The sequence below is a fragment of the Cryptomeria japonica genome, chromosome 9, assembly GCF_030272615.1.
Source record: "Cryptomeria japonica chromosome 9, Sugi_1.0, whole genome shotgun sequence".
Classification (NCBI taxonomy): Eukaryota; Viridiplantae; Streptophyta; class Pinopsida; order Cupressales; family Cupressaceae; genus Cryptomeria; species Cryptomeria japonica.
In genome coordinates, this window is record NC_081413.1 from 645,199,906 (window position 1) to 645,219,656 (window position 19,751).

At 37.8% G+C, this 19,751-nt stretch overlaps 1 protein-coding gene across 1 annotated transcript in view; it reads left to right on the forward strand.

Moving 5' to 3' along the window:
• Positions 1-303: 303 nt before the first annotated feature.
• LOC131066727 (GTP-binding protein OBGC, chloroplastic) overlaps positions 304-19,751 on the forward strand; it is a 93,706-nt gene continuing 74,258 nt past the window's right edge. The window contains exons 1-2 of the mRNA XM_058001558.2: positions 304-1,652; positions 2,804-3,077. Of these exons, the coding sequence (XP_057857541.2) occupies positions 580-1,652; positions 2,804-3,077 (1,347 nt within the window). The 5' untranslated portion in view covers positions 304-579. The remainder of the gene's footprint in view (positions 1,653-2,803; positions 3,078-19,751) is intronic.

A 19,751-nucleotide genomic window follows, 5' to 3' on the forward strand; every position in this document is an offset into this window, starting at 1 on the left:
CTACAATTATATGTATTGTAACTTGATTTTAATTTTGATTTTAGAAAATAAGATATATTATAATATTGTTTAATTCTATTCTACTGATATAATATTAAATTACATGAGAATATCTTTAACTTAATTTATGAATAATTTTAATACTATAATAAATAATATATTGTTATTTTTTTTAATAATAATGAATTAAATAAAACAATGACAATTGATTACAATAGTACTAGCCTAACTGTGCCTTTTTAAAACCTGCGCTCTGATATATTGCCAGCACAATTGACACAATATGCCAATTTCACCATTTCAACAATGTATGATTTCTTAAACTAGAAAAAAAGACGAAACAGTACATAAACATTAGATTGTTTTAAGCATATCATGCAGGCCCTGCGGAGCCTGTAAAACAAAAATTAAAATAATTACCAAGCAAAATTGCCGAGAACCATAGGCGTCCTTTTAACGGTTTCGGATAAGGGGGCGAAGCAGACAAAATGCCTCCCGAGAGGAGACGCTCCAAAATATATCGACGCTCCCATGTTTGCAGCTGTAAATGCTGCTCTGATACGTTAACACTCCTCAGCCATGGTCGACTCCTTTTTTCTTCTAAACACTTCTTATTCATCTCCTGCACTTGGAATATACGCTGGCAAAAGACCAGCCAAAAACTTAACCACTTCAAGAACGAAACCAGGGAAAACAAAAACCAAAACCAAGTCGAAAACTGCGAATGCAAGCGGACATATTTCTCATAGCAAAGACGTCATTTTGTTCGGAGCCGGCAGTTTAGCTACAACATATACAGCTCTTCCTCCAAGGGATGATGACGCCGCACAAATTGAAGCGGAGCAACTATGGCTGGAGTCCCGTAAAGATGCTGCAAAACCCCTGCGCCGCCTTGTTACTCCTGACGATTTTCTTGAATTTCACTCTAGTAATGATGACAAGGATGAAAATCTTGACGACGACGATATTGTTTCAGAGGCCGATTTGCTCCGAGAAGCTGAGGAGGAGCTCGCCGAGCTTGAAAGAATTCACGGCCCGCTTCCCGACAGCTTCTTTGGAAATGCCGATTCTAACCTAAACCCTAATCCTAATTTTAGCGAAAACCCCAACACTAGCTTTGATGATGATGAACTTGATGAGACTGGAAATGAAGAAGATTTGCCCGAAGATAGCGGAAAGGGAGTGCCTGCTGTAATGCGGTGCTTCGACAGGGCGAAAATATATGTCAAGGCGGGGGACGGGGGCGATGGAGTGGTTGCCTTCAGGCGAGAAAAATACGTGCCATTCGGCGGACCGTCGGGCGGAAATGGTGGCAGGGGCGGTAATGTGTATATTGAGGTCGATGGTTCCATGAATTCGCTATTGCCTTTTAGGAAAACGGTGCATTTTAGGGCTGGGAGTGGTAGCCATGGCCAGGGTAAGTGCCAGGACGGTGCCAAGGGTAAGGATGCTGTTGTCAAGGTCGCGCCCGGAACAATTGTAAGAGACGCCAGCGAGGGAAGTGATGGTGATGTGTTGGTGGAACTCACCACTCCCGGGCAGCGGGTGATGGTTTTGCCCGGAGGACGAGGCGGTCGGGGTAATGCCTCCTTCAAGACAGGACGGAACAAGGCACCGCAGATTTCTGAGAATGGCGAAGAGGGAGCAGAAATGTAAGTAACTCGTGAGTTTTTTCTTGCATGTACATATTCTAGCTTTTTTTAAGATAATTACAAATATCTAGCGGAGTGTGTGGCGGATTTGCAAGGCTCAGCTTACGTTGGAGCTATTCCTTTACAAATTATAGCCAGTAGAATCAGTAAACAAACCTCTAAAACTTTATGTGGCTAATATGAAAACAACATATGTATTGAGGAAATTCATGATATGCGGAGATTTATGAGCGGAGTTTAATTGTCAGATCACAAGGACGTACAAATTCAAGAGAATATGTATCAAGGATTTGTATGCACTATTTTAAAACAAAATTGAAACTGAATAAATGTCTGTACAAACCGCTTACTTTGGAACCCCTTAATTTGAAACTGTGCTCTGTCCTCCTTATCATTGGCTTTGATCTGCTCTAGCTTTTTTAAATAGGTTATGCTCTTGTATGGGTCTGCATGTAGCTAGTTCTAAGTTTACTTATAGATTTTCTATAGTATTTTCTCAATTTTATTATTGCTTTGACCTGCCCTAGCTTTTTTAAATAGGTTATGCTCTAGTATGGGTCTGCATGTAGCTAGTTCTAAGTTTACTTATAGATTTTTTATAGTATTTTCTCAATTCTATTATTGCTTTCTATAGTAATCTCTTTATTTTAATACCAGTAAATTATAAATTAGTGATTACATTAGAGGCATACTGGAATAGCCATTTTTTAGAAATTCATTTGGGCTTAGGATGTAAATTTTAATGCAAAGATGATATTTTTACTATATCAAAATAAACAAATTTATTAGTTCTTGATTTGTTGTTAGTATCATTCTGTTTTCATGCTGAACTGAATATTAACCATGAACTATAATGCTTATCTACTAACTCATAAAACAACTGTTAAAATTTAATTTGTATAGTGCTCAAACAGGTTGCTATCTTTTTAATCAAAGTTAACATGATAGATGGCAATAGTTACCAATGCAGTTTTGTTGATTCCTTCCTAATTTTTATATATAAGGATTGACGAAAAGAATCTAAGACATCGAACACTTTTATCTTTATACTTCTTGTTGTTGGCGTCTTTTAATTTTTTGACACGGTTCACATGGGTATTTGCCAAATGATTTTTCCTGGTCATTGAAGTGGCAGCTAATCTTTCTACCAGGTGGTTGGATTTGGAACTAAAGCTTGTTGCTGATGTGGGAATTGTGGGGATCCCAAATGCCGGCAAAAGCACTTTCCTCAGTGCTATAAGTGCAGCTCAGCCAACTATTGCAAATTACCCATTTACAACATTATTGCCCAATCTTGGTGTGGTATCACTGGATTATGATGCCACTATGGTTGTAGCAGATTTACCTGGGCTTCTTGAAGGTGCACATCGTGGTTTTGGCTTAGGTCACGAGTTTTTGCGGCACACTGAAAGATGTCACGTCCTGGTAAATGAGCTAATTATTTTGAAATTCCAAGTCTTTTGTGCTTTTACTTTATCTTGTTATATGGTCATTTTATCTTCTGGTAATAAGAATCTGTGGTTTTCCATTTGTTCTGTTTTCTTGGCTAATTGGTCTACATGAGGCTTAGCAATATGTAGGTATATTTATGTCATCCATAAGGTAAAAATAGGAGTGATGCCTTTCTGTGTTGACTATGCATCTTTGGAGCCGTGGGATGGCAGTGTAAGTGACATCAGTTTAGGAACAAGATATCATATAGACTCTTTCTGATGGTAATGATTTCTGGGCCTGTAGGTGTCACAATGCATAACTTGCTCGCAGATTGCCCCGTCTTGCATTTTTCACTGACCTCTCTATCTTTCACCTTCACATGTTTTAGGTGTAGTAAACATGGTCAGTACTAGGGGCTTTGTAACTGAGTTGAATTTTGTTTTGGAGAAGAATAAATTGTTGGCAATCAATTTGGAAAATCTGAGGCAAAATCTTTGAAGTTATCAGATTTAGTTGTTGAAATAATTTTAGGTCGTTGGATTGAAAAGGTCCAATGCTGTGTGCTAGTGATTGGTGAAGGTCAGTTTGCCTGATTGCATCACTATTGATTAAGACTAGCCTGATCTAATCTGTTTTACTAAAACAAGGCAAACAAACCTATAAACTAAAATACAGTAAAACTTCAAAATATGAGGAGGAAAAACATCCAACATGTATTGAACTAATTAAGTGAGCTTGCCATCTCTAGTATGAAGAGATGGACATATAAATAACTTGGCTAATAGCATAAAGGAAAGAAACTTTCTTTTTGCATGACAAGGATCCTTGTAGCTGGCTCTTAGAGAAGCATGTGCAAAGGTGGCCTACCTTAATCCAAGCATGCCTAGCTGCTGAAATAGCTTTGAAAGAAAAAAGAGCTGCAATTTGAGAAGTTGTAGTGACACCTTGTATGTCCTTCCTATCTAGCTTGCAAAATGATCTGTGGGAAAGTAGGATAAACATGCCCACAGGAATTGATTGCAATCAACTAGAGCTCTAATGAAGGTTTCTGATACAGATGAGATCAAACTGGAGTTGAATGTAGTAGTTAGTAGAAATTGTAGCAACATTTAGGTAAGGTAATGCAAGCTATGAAAAATGGAAGGGTATGAGTCATCATATGGGCCACACCAGGGACAAATTAGCCATCTCTAGCTGTTGGAGGAACCAAATGGTTATCCATATCATTATGTAGCAGTGTTGCAGCTTTCACTAAAAGCCACGACTTAGGCCATAATCAAGCTCCAGGACACCAAAGTTCGTCTTGAAAGGGTCAAACTTAGGTAGGAGAACCTTTGCACTTACACTTCTTGGATTTTTCTTGTCTTGGAGAGATTGGAGGAGCCACACTAAGTCACAATGTTTGCCAAATTTCTTTTCACTGTTAACTTTTTGACCATCGCAAGTAGATACTGTGTGCATAAAATATTGTCTTAAAAGTGGATAAAGTAAAACACAAAAACTTCAATCAAAACAATTATCTCTAACTATGGTAATCTACAAACACATACTGCTGAAAATGTGAATAACAAATACACATTGAACTCTCAAACCTGCATCATGATTAAAATTAGAAAACGTGCCTTTTAAATAAACAAGTGCATTATAAAAATCTATGAGAACTAGATGAGAAATCAAAGTAAAACTCCAAGTTAAGCTTATAACTTACTGGAGTTAATATTTAGTTTGACTGAACATTCATTTAGTTTGACCAATCAGGCAACCTAGTTTAACAACAGGACACTCCTAATCTAAGTAGTTTAAACTAAGTTACATCCACAAATCACTCATGCCTTAAGTAGTTAACTCAGCCTAGTCTCAAGCATGGCTGGGTCTTATTCTCCTGTATAACTACATCCCCTCCTTGTTGATTTCTTAAGGTCTGCATCTGTTGTTATTATTGTGAGAACATTGACTGAGCAACTCACGGTGAAAACTTTTGACACCCCCTCTTTGCAAGGAAAGTGTTCCCTCCACCAATCCAAGTCTCTACCTCAGCATATCAAACTTCCAATAACTAAAGCAAAAACCTTAACAAAATCAACTTCCTTTTTTTGAGAGGATCCTTTGGCAATTGGAGTTAAGAGTCTCATCAGTTGCATGCGTGAAATCAATCAATGATTCCATGGTAGTGTTGATGGCGAAAATGAGCTGCTGCTACTTTTGGTCAACACAGAATAGAATGCCGAGTGTATCCTATTCTCTCTTGGATAAGGAAATCCCTAGTGGCTAGTGCTATTGGCACTGATCACGAGAGATAACCTCAAGGCTCATGTTGTCAGGTCTTGACTAGCTAAGGATAACTCAGCGTTGATGTGTTTCACTGGTAAACACAAGGGGACTTACACCTATTGTGAGGATGAACTTTTAAGACAGGTTCTACAGGCAACTTTAAGACTTCACAAGCCTTACATTCATCCCATATTCAGTATTCATGATGCTGTCCTAGATACTTTGTAACAGATTTTAAAAAGTAAATCGCAAAAAGGAAGGGGTAGAGATTAATCCATCCTAGATAGAACAACTTTCAAATTAGTAGACAGAGCCTTCAAAAACCAAGCCTTGCTTTGCCAGTTTTTGACACAGCTAAGCAAAGGCCAGTGCAATCTTCAAAGGGTTAAAACATATTTTCAAATTACTAGATGCATACATTGAGTTCTAAGATATATAGCATTTTAACACAACATCCAGCAATTGATCGAAGATTTATATATGTTCAGTCTAACCATACACAAGAAACAACACTCAGCTAACTCCTAATGGTATGAACAAAAAACTCTATCAGATGCTAACTCAAGGAAACCATTCCATATTAAAATGCATAAACAAAAATAAATAAATGGGAAGAAGGAGAACCATGCACTCACATGAAATTCATATGCAGGCTATTCTTCAAACAGTTTTTCTATTAATTTTGGCAAAGTTTCAGCAACAATTCTTAAGATTCTTCTAAAAAATGGGAGAGAGCAAGGCTCTCTTTTATAGATTTTTAAAACCTGAATGAATGGCCAATATTTAATCCATTAAATGGCCCAGATTCATCCATAAAACATGCCCCCACATACATAGTAAAGGATGCATTTCACATCCCAGCTAATATTACATCTACTAGCCATTTAGTCCCTTCAAAAAGTAAACTGTGCGGAGCTCAAGAGAGAAAATGGTACTATTTCTTGTTGAGGAAATAACTAGCTTTGGGCATTGTGTTTTATCGTTTATTTTAGCCCAAAATAGATATTTCCTTTTACATAAAGAAATCCTTTTCACCATCTTAATGCCTTTTCCAAATATCCTTGCTGCGCGCTCTGCACGAACATATTCTTGGAACTTTATCAGGACAAACCTTATCTCTTGACCGGAAGGCATGGGTGTGTTGTGCACTCGATAATTGGTATCCATAACATGATTCTCCACCCTTTTTAGGTGATGCTTCCACTTAGCTTTGTTGGCGAGTACTCGCGTATCATAGCACACAACCTGCTAGCAGTCATCATGTCACCTTTGGAATACAGGTCCCATCATTCTTCAGCTAGAATTTCGAGAGAAGCCTTAGCATGTCAATTTCCATCTTTAGATTTTTATCGCTGATCATACTCTCTAGAAGCAGGGAGCAACTATCTTCGACTAATGCCATGACATTTTCACAAGTCTCCCATCCTTCATCAATGATGTTCAATATGTCACTCTTCAATCTCAGGGCAAATCCTCAATGGTGCTGAATTCATGTGGTTGAATAATTTGCTGGCCCATGGGGATCTTGGGGAAAGTCCACAACAAGGCACTCATGGGGGGAATTGGATTGTTAACCATTTTAAAATTTTTTTCCAGGCTATTTCTAAGGGTCTCCATTGATTGTAGATCCTGGTCCATCTCACATTGTAGGGAAATTACTTCCTTGAGCACTTGGTTTCCTTTCTTGGTTATATCTTCGAACCATGTGTTACTTTACCAGTGGTCCTTATCTTTTTGAACTCAACTGTTGTCTTTTGTGCCAATGTCACGGGAGAGACATAAGACTCTTCTGCTTGCTGCAGTGGCCTGAGCAAGTGATCAATGTACTTCTCAACTTGTTCAGCTCAGGTTTTATGCATCTCTTTCTCCTCTGTCTCTTTCTTCAATCTTCTCAGTATTGCTTCGGAGGAGTCCCAGAATTCCTCAACTTCTTGTTCTTTGGTTGCTTTTCCCATTTCTATTGATAAAATGTGGTAATCAATAGGGGTTACATCCTCGTCTGATTTGTCTGATGGTGGAACAACAACATGTACAACCCGGTTTTGCTGTGCATCCCTGGTTATCCTCGGGTAGGTCCTAGGCTTCTTCTTCTCCTTGACCCGAGGATGTCCTACTCTAGCAAATAAGTCCTCAAGACTTAAGGGTGGCCTCATTGTTGTTTTCTTTTCTATCCAGGTCTGCAACCATGCAGGCGATGCGGACTGGCTGGAAGTGACAACAATTTCCTTCCCCAGCTCTCAGAAGATGCAATTGACCCAATATTCACCCTCTCTTGCCCTCCTATAGACAGAGGTCGGTTTTCATCAGCATCTTGCTCCTTTCCTTCGATTGAGCTTTCCCTGACTTTACTTAGTAGCTGTTGATGGATCTCCGTGTCTTGCTGCTCTCTACCTCTGACTGTATCGTCTTTGTCATCTGACCCTACATGTAGGATTTCTTCTTCCTCAATTTGATTTGCAAGATCTTCTAGATCAATAATTTGTATTTCTTGTCGTTGGAGATTAGACTCTTCTAGGTCTGTTGTTTCGATGAAGGCTGATTCTGTTTGCAGCATGGGAGGAGTGGGCTGGCATTCTATGTCAGTTGCATCTCTTGCAATAGTAGAGTCCTCTTGGGAGGTGGCTACGGTAGATGGTCGCCTTATCTTCAATTTCTTGTTGGTGGGAGCCTCAAATGACAAACTTTTTGTTGTGACGTTTTCACACATCGCCCCATTGCAAATGGGGACCCCTACTTTTTTGCTTTCTGGAGTAGTTGTCTTAGTTCGGTCGCCTAGATTAGCAGTAGTTTTCGAGATTTTAGCCTCTTACTTGAGAGAGGATGCAATGCAGTTTCTAGGTTGTGTCCAAGCATCAATTCCATAATGAAGGTTCGAGGTGATTGAATAATCCTCAAGCAAATCTGTATTTCAATGTATGATGATAATTGATAGGTAAGGGATGTGTGAAAGAGCGAAACTTGGAATATTAGTTGCTTCACGAGAGGGAGTCCACCTCCCCATCCTTTCGTTTATCCACTTCTATCCTTCCCTCCACCCCATATCCTCCATTTCATATCCATATCCTTTGCATCCTCCCTTCCCTAGCCATGCCATCCTTCATGCCTCTTTTTCCTCCCTTATCCCTTCCTTCCATCTTTCATCCTTCCTCCTCATCTCCCATCCTTCCTTCCATCTTCCTTTCCATCATCCTTTCATCCACCCTTCTCCCTTCCTTCCAAACTCCATCCTCCTCACATCCTTCCTTCATCTTCATCTTCCACTCCATTCCTATCCTTCCTCCTTCCATCCTTACATCCTTCACTTCCATCCTTCATATCCCTTATACCTCCCTTCCACTTCACCTTCCTTCGATTCTATCACACATCCTTTACCTTCCACTCATCCTTCTTTCATCCTCTAACTTCCATCCCTTATCCCTCCATCCTTCCTCCTTTATCACTACTTAACCTTCTTCATATTCCCACCTTCCACTACTTTTGATACCTTCTAACCTCCATTAATCATATTCTCTAACCTTCTTACCTTCCTATCCTATCCCATATCCTCCATCTACCCTTTACCTTCACCTACCTTCACCTTAACCTACCCCTTTTACCTCCCATACCCTTCATCACCTCACTCTTAAACATCCCTTACTTCACCTACCTAACCCTCCATCTCATCCTAGCCTACCCTTCTACTTCCCACCTACCTACCTTCTATTCCCTACATTTTGTTAACCTATATCCCACACTTCCTTACCATTCCACCTCCTAACCCACTTATTTTCCTATCCTATCTTATACCACTATCCTTCTTCCCATCCCTCACTACCTTATACTTCCCAACTTCCATCCTACATTCTAACTTACCCCTACTACTACTTCCCTACCCTCCACCTATACACATTTCCTAACTCCCTTTACCTACCGCTAACTCCTTATCTCCCTATCACTACCTACATCCTAAACCACTCCCTACCCCGACACCTTCCTTCCTTCCTTACTTCTTACCCCCACCACCTTCCTTTCCTCTCATCCCTTCCTTCTCCTTCACTCTGGCATCTCCTTTCCACCAACATCCTTCCCTTCCTCTCCCTAGCGGCAGTCTTCTCCACCGACCTTCCTCCCTTACTCTCTCCCGCGGCACATATCTACTCCCACCTTCCTCTCCAAGCTCCACTGAGGCATGTGAGTATTAAGACCAAAGCATGGGTATAAGAAGATGTAGTGCCAGCAAGGTAAAAAGAGGGCCCACTCAAAAATAAAACATGAAGAAGAGATTACTGCCAGCTAGGATGATGGGCCCCACGCAGAATAAGATCAATCACAAGTGTTAAAAAGAAAATTCCAAAGCACCTGATACTGTATGAAGAAAATTCTCAGCGCCACATAGGATGAAAGGGGACCCATACATTTAAAGAAAGGTTTTATTTAAAAATAAGATACCACCATTTGACCACGATAAAGGCAATAATGAAAAGATTTCACTGGATAATGAAGGCCGACATGAATAAAGTTTCACGCATACATTCAAAAAAATCATTGAAACTTCAAAATAAAAACAAATTCATTCAACAGCAAGTCGGCTTAAGGGAAATAAGAAAGAAGATATGCCTATAAAGAGGATGGTTGATCATTTCATTTGATCAACCATCCAATTCAATTTCACTTATTATTATTATTTTTTTTGTCAGGCAGCGAATTTTATCAAGGACTGCGATTTTTTTGGATAACAGAAACCAACGAATCTCATGATCTTTTCATTGATCAAGGAAGGCAATTTTGACTAAGGTGGCTTGAGATCAAGTTGGAGACATTTTATCCATTTTGAAAGCAACCTGGGCAGATTTTGGAGGAATTCCATTACATGATCAGACCCGTAGCAAACACAAATCAGATAGAATCAAAACATACAAGGGATAAAGATGGATGAAATTAAATATATGTTATGTGTCTTTGATACCTACTTGTTTGTTTTGCAGGTAACAAAGGAGGAAATCCGATCTTAAGGCACTAAAATCAGACCTAATTGTAGGAGATCAGAAAAACAGTTCAAAGATGGGTTTCACCATATAAGCAAAGGCAAAGTATCAAGTGAAAGAACCCAGTCACATGATGAGGATGAAAAGGAGAACTCTAGCAAGATCAAGATCATCATCGAAGATATTTATTTCATCAAGGTTACATCAATGGCAACAAAGAGGACATTCAAGACAAACATGACAACAAGAGGAGCATAATACATTCAAACTTTTCATTGCATCTTGGTAAAATGAAGAAGTTTTCTTGATAAGGAATGTTGAAGGAATGCTTTTACAATCTTGAATTCCCTTTGGGGATCCAAGAATCCTAGTTAGTACATTGAGGAGTTAAATCCAACCGGGTACATCATTCACCAAGATAGAATCATGAACAAGGGAAGACCAACCAAGGTCATCACATAGTTTTGCATCAAATGTGATCAAGGAGGCAGATAGTTTCAAAAGAGTTAATCAAAGTTTGAAGATCTGTTTGAACAACATGATATAATTTGGGAATATGATCTATCACCATCTTCAAGCAATCGGAAATGTTGAGTATCAAGAGATATTGCTCGATCTCAAACACTTTGTGATGATGTAATATGGCGTCCTAGTCACTACTCCACCAATCAAGAAGTTCCACATCGGCATGTCCAGAAATGCACTTGACTCATCATATGGAGGCACAAACTTTGAGCTACCTACCACCATTTTCTATCAGTTCACATTCAATATTGAACCAAAATGTTATTTTCTCATTGGTTAGAGGGAGTTGTTTTAACAAACCCTAAATAGGGTTTTTATCACGTAATCTCGGTCGTTGATTTGTGAAGCAATATGAGTCATTCATTGTAAAGAGCTATCTATAAAAGGCTCAAACCTCTCATTTGTAAGGGTTAATAGTTAATGTTTTAGAAATAGTTAATAGTTCAACAATAGTGAATAGTTGATAGATGTTAGGTAGCAAGCGGTTAGAATAGAGTAACAGAAGAAGAAATTGTTGCTAAGAATTGTAAATGGATAAATACTCTTTTCATTGAAGATATGGTGAAATGTTTTATTTCAACAAGTTGCATGGTTTCTATCTCTCATTTGCTTTCATGTTGATTAGATGAATGAAAGGAATTATGAATGATTAATGATGAAATTCATATATCCATACCACTAGCGATTTGCTGATTGTAAGTTTGCCTTGTGTGGTCAATTGGAATTCTTAATGAGCTTAACTTCAATTGCTATTCACACCTTGATATGTATTGTCTTGATGGTGTCTTTGTTGTTGATAGTGATTTGAACATCACGTGCCTACCTTAGGAGATCGTACTAGCTTTGTAGAGTTGTTTGTTGGTGGCAAAGCGAAGCTTAGTTGAATTTCATCCAATTGTTCATTGTCTCTTAAATTCTTAGGAGTAGTGTAGTCTTCCTAAACCCATCTCTTTTGTTCTTTATTGTTTTCCAAGCAAGTAGTTACGACATCTAAACGTTCAACATTCAAGTATCCTCATGTCATGACTTGATTATAGAAACCTTGGAGTCGTCTTGGTTGATCATATAATTTAGCATCCAAGAAGATTTTGATCAAGAGAGGATAGAATACCTTTGGTATTTTATTTTGTGTTCGATTGTGCTAAAAAACACATCAACACTTTTCTTTCTTTGGGACTTCCTAGATACCTTCGGCTCTTTACTAGCCTTTTTCTTCTTTCTTTTCTTCTAAAGTTCTTCTTCATTTTATTTGTTTTCCTCATCTTCTCGCACTGCAACAAGTGCCTCTTCTTCACTTTCTGAGGATTGAGACTCGAGGCCTCCCATTAGATTGTAGGTGAATTTCACACCCTCACGTATTAGCTCTTCGGTATGTTGTTGTATCCAAGCTGGTGAATTTCTTGGGTTCCCTCATTATCACCTCCAAGCTGGTGATAGGATCCTAAGACCAATTAATCAAGGCCGGTGGGTGATCTTTGACAAAGTCATATACATGGTGTTGTAAGCAGTCCTTGTCATCATCTATCTGGTCGAGAACTTGGGCATATTCAAAGATCCTGATTTGGTACTTGCTTAGCCTAAAACACTCCCTTTTTTAGACTTCGAAGTGATCATTGTAGCTGGCCCAGTAATCCTTTATGGCTTTTCGTCCCAGGCTTGTAGGATCAAAGTTTTTCCTACTAGGTGCTCTTGTAAACCATATGATGCCAACTCCTTTGGCGACTGTTTTGCCTGGGGACAGTAGTTTTCAGATATACATCACTGGCCCTAATAGCCATTGGAAATGACACCCCTATGACCTTTTCTTTGAGGATCTTCCCTATTGCATTTGCCTTTCTGCCCACCTCTAGGAGCACCAGTTTATCTGTGGGGTACTTAGGAGTTTGTATGGTGAGCCCTTCAAATCCAGAAATTCTCAAGTAAGAGAATCTGGGAAACTGTATGAACCATGCTTTGTATTGCTTCACCATGACAATTGCTTGTTTGGACAACCTTTGCTGCAGTCCTTGCATTATCCTAACCATTTGCATGGTGAAAGCATCGTTCACCCTCTCATATTGGCCTACTGCATATGCTGCATTGTTTCTCTCCCTTTGGCCTATGTTGTGATAATGAAGTTAGGGGTAGCATTCGTGCACCTTCATCTGCCTCTCCTTGTTTCCAATCTCGCCAAGGTGGATTAGTCCCATAAGTTTGGAATGTCGAGCCAGCATATACACCACATAAGAGGACACGGTGAACCTCCTCTTTTTTGACAGTAGCGCCAACTGCTCATGGATGTTGTTACTAATCATTTGAGCCCAATCTAACCTAATCTTGCCCCCAAAAACCTCCTCTGCATTGTAGAACATCCACTCCTTGAACAAATTCGAGTGGGGTAATCCCATGATACGACTGAGGAGGGTGACCATATCCCCATACTTTTCGTTGAACTCGCTCCTGTAGGTCTTGTTAAGGATCTTGGAGCTGTGGGGCTTCTTTTCCTTGAACCAATTGTCATTCATTTTATTTTTACTTTTAGTTAGGTTTTGGTCATATATTGCTTGGGCTTGATCCATTTGCACGACTATCGCATCCTCATGGACAAGGATGCCAAAGACTTTTGTGAGGGCCTCAGGAGTGAAATCAGCTATCACCATTTTGCTAATGAAAACCACCCTCACTATTGGCTTATAGTGCTTGGCGCACTCCACAATCAATTCATAGCTTTGGATAGCCTGCGGAAAACTAGTAGCCTATGCTATCCCACTTTGCACTATCCTTTGGGCACTCTAGGTTGGATTCGGGCCATACATTCTATATTTGAGTTGTTGGATGTCGATGTGCTTGAATTTTTATCCTTGACATTTTCCCACCTACTCAAAACCTTTGAGTCCCACAACACTCCTTGGTACTCGTACTTAATTTTGTCCAACTTGTAGGATTTTTGGGCTTTAGATGTATGAGATGTATCCGTGCTTCGGGTGCCTTGGAAGAGCTGGCCACCTTAAGAGGCATCTACCTTGAGCACTAGGATGTGGATTACGATGGGTTTTTCAATGAATTAATTAGGGGTTAGCTTTGCCCAAGACAACGTTAGCATATAAAGTCAGCATAATGATGAAAATGAGCCAAATTTAATTGCGTAACAACATAAAGGTAAATTTGAGCATTAAATTGACAGGCAATGATTTTTAGTTCGTGTACTTCCAAGACTTGACCAAAATTTCCGAAATAGAGTTTGATGTGCATTTTATCATTTATGGCTAAATTTGACGAAATTTGGGGAAATTTTTGTAGTTGGCAGGCTGGTTGGAAATAAGCCTTATTTCATTGTTGTGTTTGCAAATCCTGAGTTTTTGCTGGCTAGGTATTTTCAAGTTTGTTTTCAGCCTAGGTGATTTGTTTGTGCAACCTAGGGTTTATCCTAGGTTAATTTTGAATGAAGATTTCTAAAAAATGCAAACCCCGGGTGCTTGTTTATTTAAATCTAGGGTTCAATGGCTACATTTTATTACCAACTAAACACAAAACTCTAAATCGATTTGCTAACTTAGTCGTAGAAGCATACCTGGGAGGATAAATGTGTCTTGTTTACTGATTTTGTCTTCCCTTCTGAAAATGTTTTGGTAATGGAATCGTTTTTTGCTGAAGTTGTGTCTACGTAGCTTGCTTGTGCTTACCTTTTCGCCTATGCTTGAGATTTTCTCCTTTGCCGGTGATTTGAAGGCCTCTTCCTCTCTTCCTGAGCACGATTTTACACGGTTTCCCTCTTTCATATCTTATGTTTTGGAATGAGGGGGATGTGGGTCTGTGTTTTAAAAGCCATGATAAGATCCTTGAAAACAAATGCCTTGGCGCTTTCAATGCTTTTAAAAATAAAATACGACTCCAAAGAAAACTTCGGGGGTTACCTCAACATTTGCAGGGTCAAGAACAAAAGATGTTTTATGCTGCACTTTGGTTTAATGATTTTTGATTTCGACTTCTTTTGACTTTAGTATGAAGTTTGGCTCCTTTTCGGTGTTTTCTTCGGCGATAGAAGGGCAAGAATAAGCAAAAAACAATGAAATGCTGAACTTTGATTTTGCCATAGTTTAAGTGCTTCAACGCTTCAAAACAACTCAAACCTTTTTTCGGTGATAACAAGGGCAAAACCAAACCAAAACGTGAATTTGCTAAAGCAAAACGCTGAACCTTTTGTTTCCTTTTGACCTTTAAAATAACTTAACACCACTTTCTGGTGTTTTCTTTGGCGATAACAAGGGAGGCTAGCAAGGTCGAAAACACATGAAAATATACGAAATAAAATATTGAATTTCATTTTGCCTCCTTTTAAATGTTAAGTGCTAACACTACATTTTGGCATTTTACTGACCTTTGACAAGTCGAAAAACAAAATGACTTTCTTCGTGAATAACTTCCGTTTTGAAAAAGAGTTTGGCATTTTTATCAAGTCTAACACAAGCGAAAAACAAGACACTTTACTTCATTTGTCTTTGAAAAAGGACACAACTCAACACCCAATTTGGTGTATTATCGGCTTTTGCGTAGGGAGGTTAAAAAGAAACATGACTTAAGTGTTTTAGAAAATGCTGAACTTCATTTTGTTTTCTCTTCTTTTTCCCTTTAAACTTTGATTTTAAATGCCTTAAAAGTTTTTTTTTTAATCGGCTTTTGCCAAAACTTTGGCAATAAAATGTTTTCATCTCTTGCTACAAAAATACTGATTCTTAGGGTCGAGCTTTAGACACTAGCTTTTTCAAGTGCTTTAAGGCAATAACCTGAGTACTCTCCTTATGCTTTGAAGGCTTTTCATATGGTGACACTTAAATTTCTAGGTTCAGGTCTATGGGCATGCTTTGATCTGAAATTAGGATTAGGGTTGTATTTTCTATTGATGACTTGCTAACCATCGAAATCAGTGATGCACTATAGATATATCATGCAAGAAACTAAAAGAAGACCCTTCATTAAATCAATAATACACATCATCTAGCTTATGAACATTAGCTAAAGGCATTTGGAAGGAGATGAATCCCTATATGGTAATTGGACAAGTGACATCATCATTGAACTCCACTTGTATCTCATCCTCATGTTTTTTGAAGTTTTGAAGCTTGTTGAACACCTTGTTAAAGGTCACATGTTTGGATGCTCCACTATCCACATACTACCCTACACCATACTCAATGTTAGTCGATAGCCATGACATCACGTAGAAAGTTGTCTCAAGTCTAAATTAACTCATTTTCTCTAGTGCAATCTCTTGCTATTTTTTCTTGCCTTTCTTCCTTTTAGGACATTGTGATGCGTAGTGGTTCATCTTGTGGCACTTGAAACACTTCCCATGACTCAAGTCTTTCTTCCCTTGGTTTGAAGAATCTAAACCTTTCGCCTTGCTCCACCATCTTTCTTCATCTTCCTAGTGAGGGCTAGGTTTTGACTCTCTTCCACTCTAGCTGAAATAGTTGCAGTTTGGTCACCTCTTGGAAAAAATCATTTTAAATCTTCTCAAAAGTGGGAAGCTTCTCATATGTATAGAAACCCTGAACTAATAGAGCTCAAGATGGAGATAATTCATTTATAGCTATAGGCACCAACTCATCATCCTCAACTATCTTCTCACAAGTGTAGAAACTCTGAAATACATATTCCAAGATGGAGAGAACTCATTTATAGCTATGGGCACCAACTTGTCATCCTCCACTATCTTCTCACAAGTGTAGAAACCTTAAATACATATTCCAAGATGGAGAGAATTCATTTATAGCTATGGGCAGCAACTTGTCATCCTCCACTTTCACCCCTCTAGAAGCAAGCTTATCTCGAAGCTCAATGGGTCTTCATAACATAAAAGACCATGGTGTCAATATGGCTGATGTGGGTGGTAGCAAGCTTGTTCTTTAGTGCCATGTTGTAGGAAATGTTCACACTTTGGTATAAAGTGATTTAGGCTTTGTACATCTCCTTCATTTTCTTCTTCTTTGTGATGTGAGGGAACAAATGGTCCATTGAATCTAGGATGATTTGCTTTCCTTAGGTTGATATTTTGTTATATTTGGCCAATTGAATAGGGTCGGTAGTAGTTGTCAATGTCACAGTGATTGTCGAATTTTCAGCTTCAAGTTCAAAATTTGGTAAATTAATAAAATACACATGAAATTCGAGAAAATTTGTTGTCAAATTTGTTTAGAAATTAAGAGATTTTTTTAATACAAAATGTGTAAAAAGTATTTGCATGTTAGGGTTTTTAGTTGTTTGCAAATTGATTGTATAATACGACTGGGCAAAACGATCGACAGTTAGGATTTTGAAGCCGATTTAAGAGCCTAATGTTAGGAGTTGTGAGCTCGATTTTGCCCCTGTAGTTACGTTGATTTTTTCCACTTAGGTTTATTTTATTTTATGTTGTACTAGGTAATAAACTTATAATTTATAATTGATTTTGATTAAAAAACTTCATTTTAAATATATTATTTATTTATATAATGTTATTTTATTTTATTGTTTTACTTTTAATATTAACATTTGGTAAATTAAAATTTAAATATTTTAGAATATTTAATTTACATTTTTAATTATTAATATATAAAAAATAACAAATTTAAATAAAATAAAATAATTATAGTATTACTTATTATGATAAATTTATAGATATATTATTAATATATTAATAAAAATTAAATTTACCTAAATAAATTTTATTAACCTTTTTTTTTCATATTTTTTTTAACCTTGTGACATAGGTTTTTTTATTTTATGTTGTAATAAAGATATAATTTAAAATTGATTTCTATTAAAATTCATTTTAAATATATTATATATTTAATATAACAAATTTAAATCTAATTAAACAAATATAGTATTACTTATTTTGATAATTTTATAAATATATTATTTATATTTTTAAAAATATCAAATTTATCTAAAGTGAATTTCATAACAAATTTTTTCTTCAATTTTTTTCTCCTATTTCATCTGATTCCCTAACACTAATTCAAATTCAAACCTTGTGACATAGTATCTAACTACAAAAACCTAGATGGGATGTCAAGCAGAGCTGTGACATAGTATCTAACTACAAAAACCTAGATGGGATGTCAAGCAGAGCTTCATCTGAAGCGTGTAACTCAGTGGGGTGACTCTTAGTTTGATTGGACAATCAACTAGTTGGACTAATCCATCAACCTGGTCTAATGACAAATAACTCCCAATCAAAGTAGTTGAAATTAAGTTACATCCATAAATCACTCAAGTCTCAAGTAGTTAATTGGGCCCTAATCTGAAAGAAGACTCCCTAAATAGATGGACCTTATTCTCCTATATAACTATGTCCTCTCCATGTTGATTTCTTAGCTGCACACATGTCTAGATTTATTGATTTCATTGCTGTGCTATCATTGTGAGAACACTGACTGAGCATCTCAAGGGAAAAACACTCTTGACACTTTTAGATTTGAAATTTGGTGAACTTGTGTTAAAAAAATCATTAAAAAATTTGTACAAAATGTTTGGATGTATGTTCGTGTTTGGATGTTTGCTAGTGTTGCTTGATTGTGGCCTAAGTTACCGATTTGGGTACAGGTACGGGTTTGTGGGTACGGCAATTTTTTTTCCCTCAGGTACGGGTATGGGTACGCTCGTACAGTACACACACTCACACATATATATACATACATTTAAAATTATAGAAACCTTGCCTTTACCTACTTTAATTTTCTAAATATCACTGGAAAAGAAACAACGAAATGGAAAATATTGGTTTTTACAATTGTACTTTATTCCATCTACTTAAGGAAAATGACAACCTGAATTTTTAAACATCCTACTAGTAGTAACTTCAAACTATTAACTATTTTTTGTGATGAAAATCCCTTTACATGGATAAACATGTGAAAGAAGAAAGTTTTCAAGAGGGAACTAGTAACATAATGCATCAACAATGAACTGAACTCATTAGAACCATGAGTATGAGTTTCAGTTTCAGTTAATTAATTAATGTTGTCAGAAAAGAAAAGTGAACTTCAAGGTGGGCATGTTCAGTCTTTTCAAAAGACCAGAGGCAATGAAAATAAGATTGATCAAATTCAAAGCCTGGGTACGCCCTTGAGTTTGCCCAGGGAATTGGTCGGGTGCCCAAACAGTACGCTGGCCGAACCCAAGGGCGTACCAGAACTGGACTAGTACCCATAAAGGACTAGGACCACAGCCAGGATCGGAGGTTGAGGCAAAGAACCAAGTAACTCAAGTTTAACGTACGTACGTAAGTAGGTATGTATGTATGTATGTGTATGTATGTGTGTATGTATGCATGTGTGTGTATGTATGTGTATGCATGTATGTGTGTGTGTATGTATGTGTGCATGCATATATGTATGTATGGATGGATTTATGCATGTATGTATGCATGCATGCATGCATGCATACATACATGCATGAATGGATGGATGTATATGCATGCATGCATGTGTGGATGCATGCATGTGTGGATGCAAGCATGTATGGATGTATGCATGCATGTCCCCCGACTGTCCCCAGGACGGCTGGCTGTCCCCTACAGCCCAAAAAATTTTGAAGTCCAAAATAAAAAAAAACAACAAATTTTTAATTTATAAAAGAGATTTGGCTGGCCCCACCAAGACCCCAAATAAATATTAAAATATAACAAACCCTAATCTAATGCATAAAACAAACAAAAGGAAGAAAAAGACACTCATTTTGACATTTGCAAAATAGGAAAAGAGCAGCAAGAAGAGTAGAAGCAGCTGGTTAAGGAGTGAACAGCAGGTGACTCCGACGGAGACTCTAGCTCTGATCTTGATTTAGACTCTTAGTCTTAGACCTACCATGTGCTGATTATGGACAGCCATATATTTTCTTAGTTTATCTTGACATCATGATAGACAGCTGATTATGGACTTCT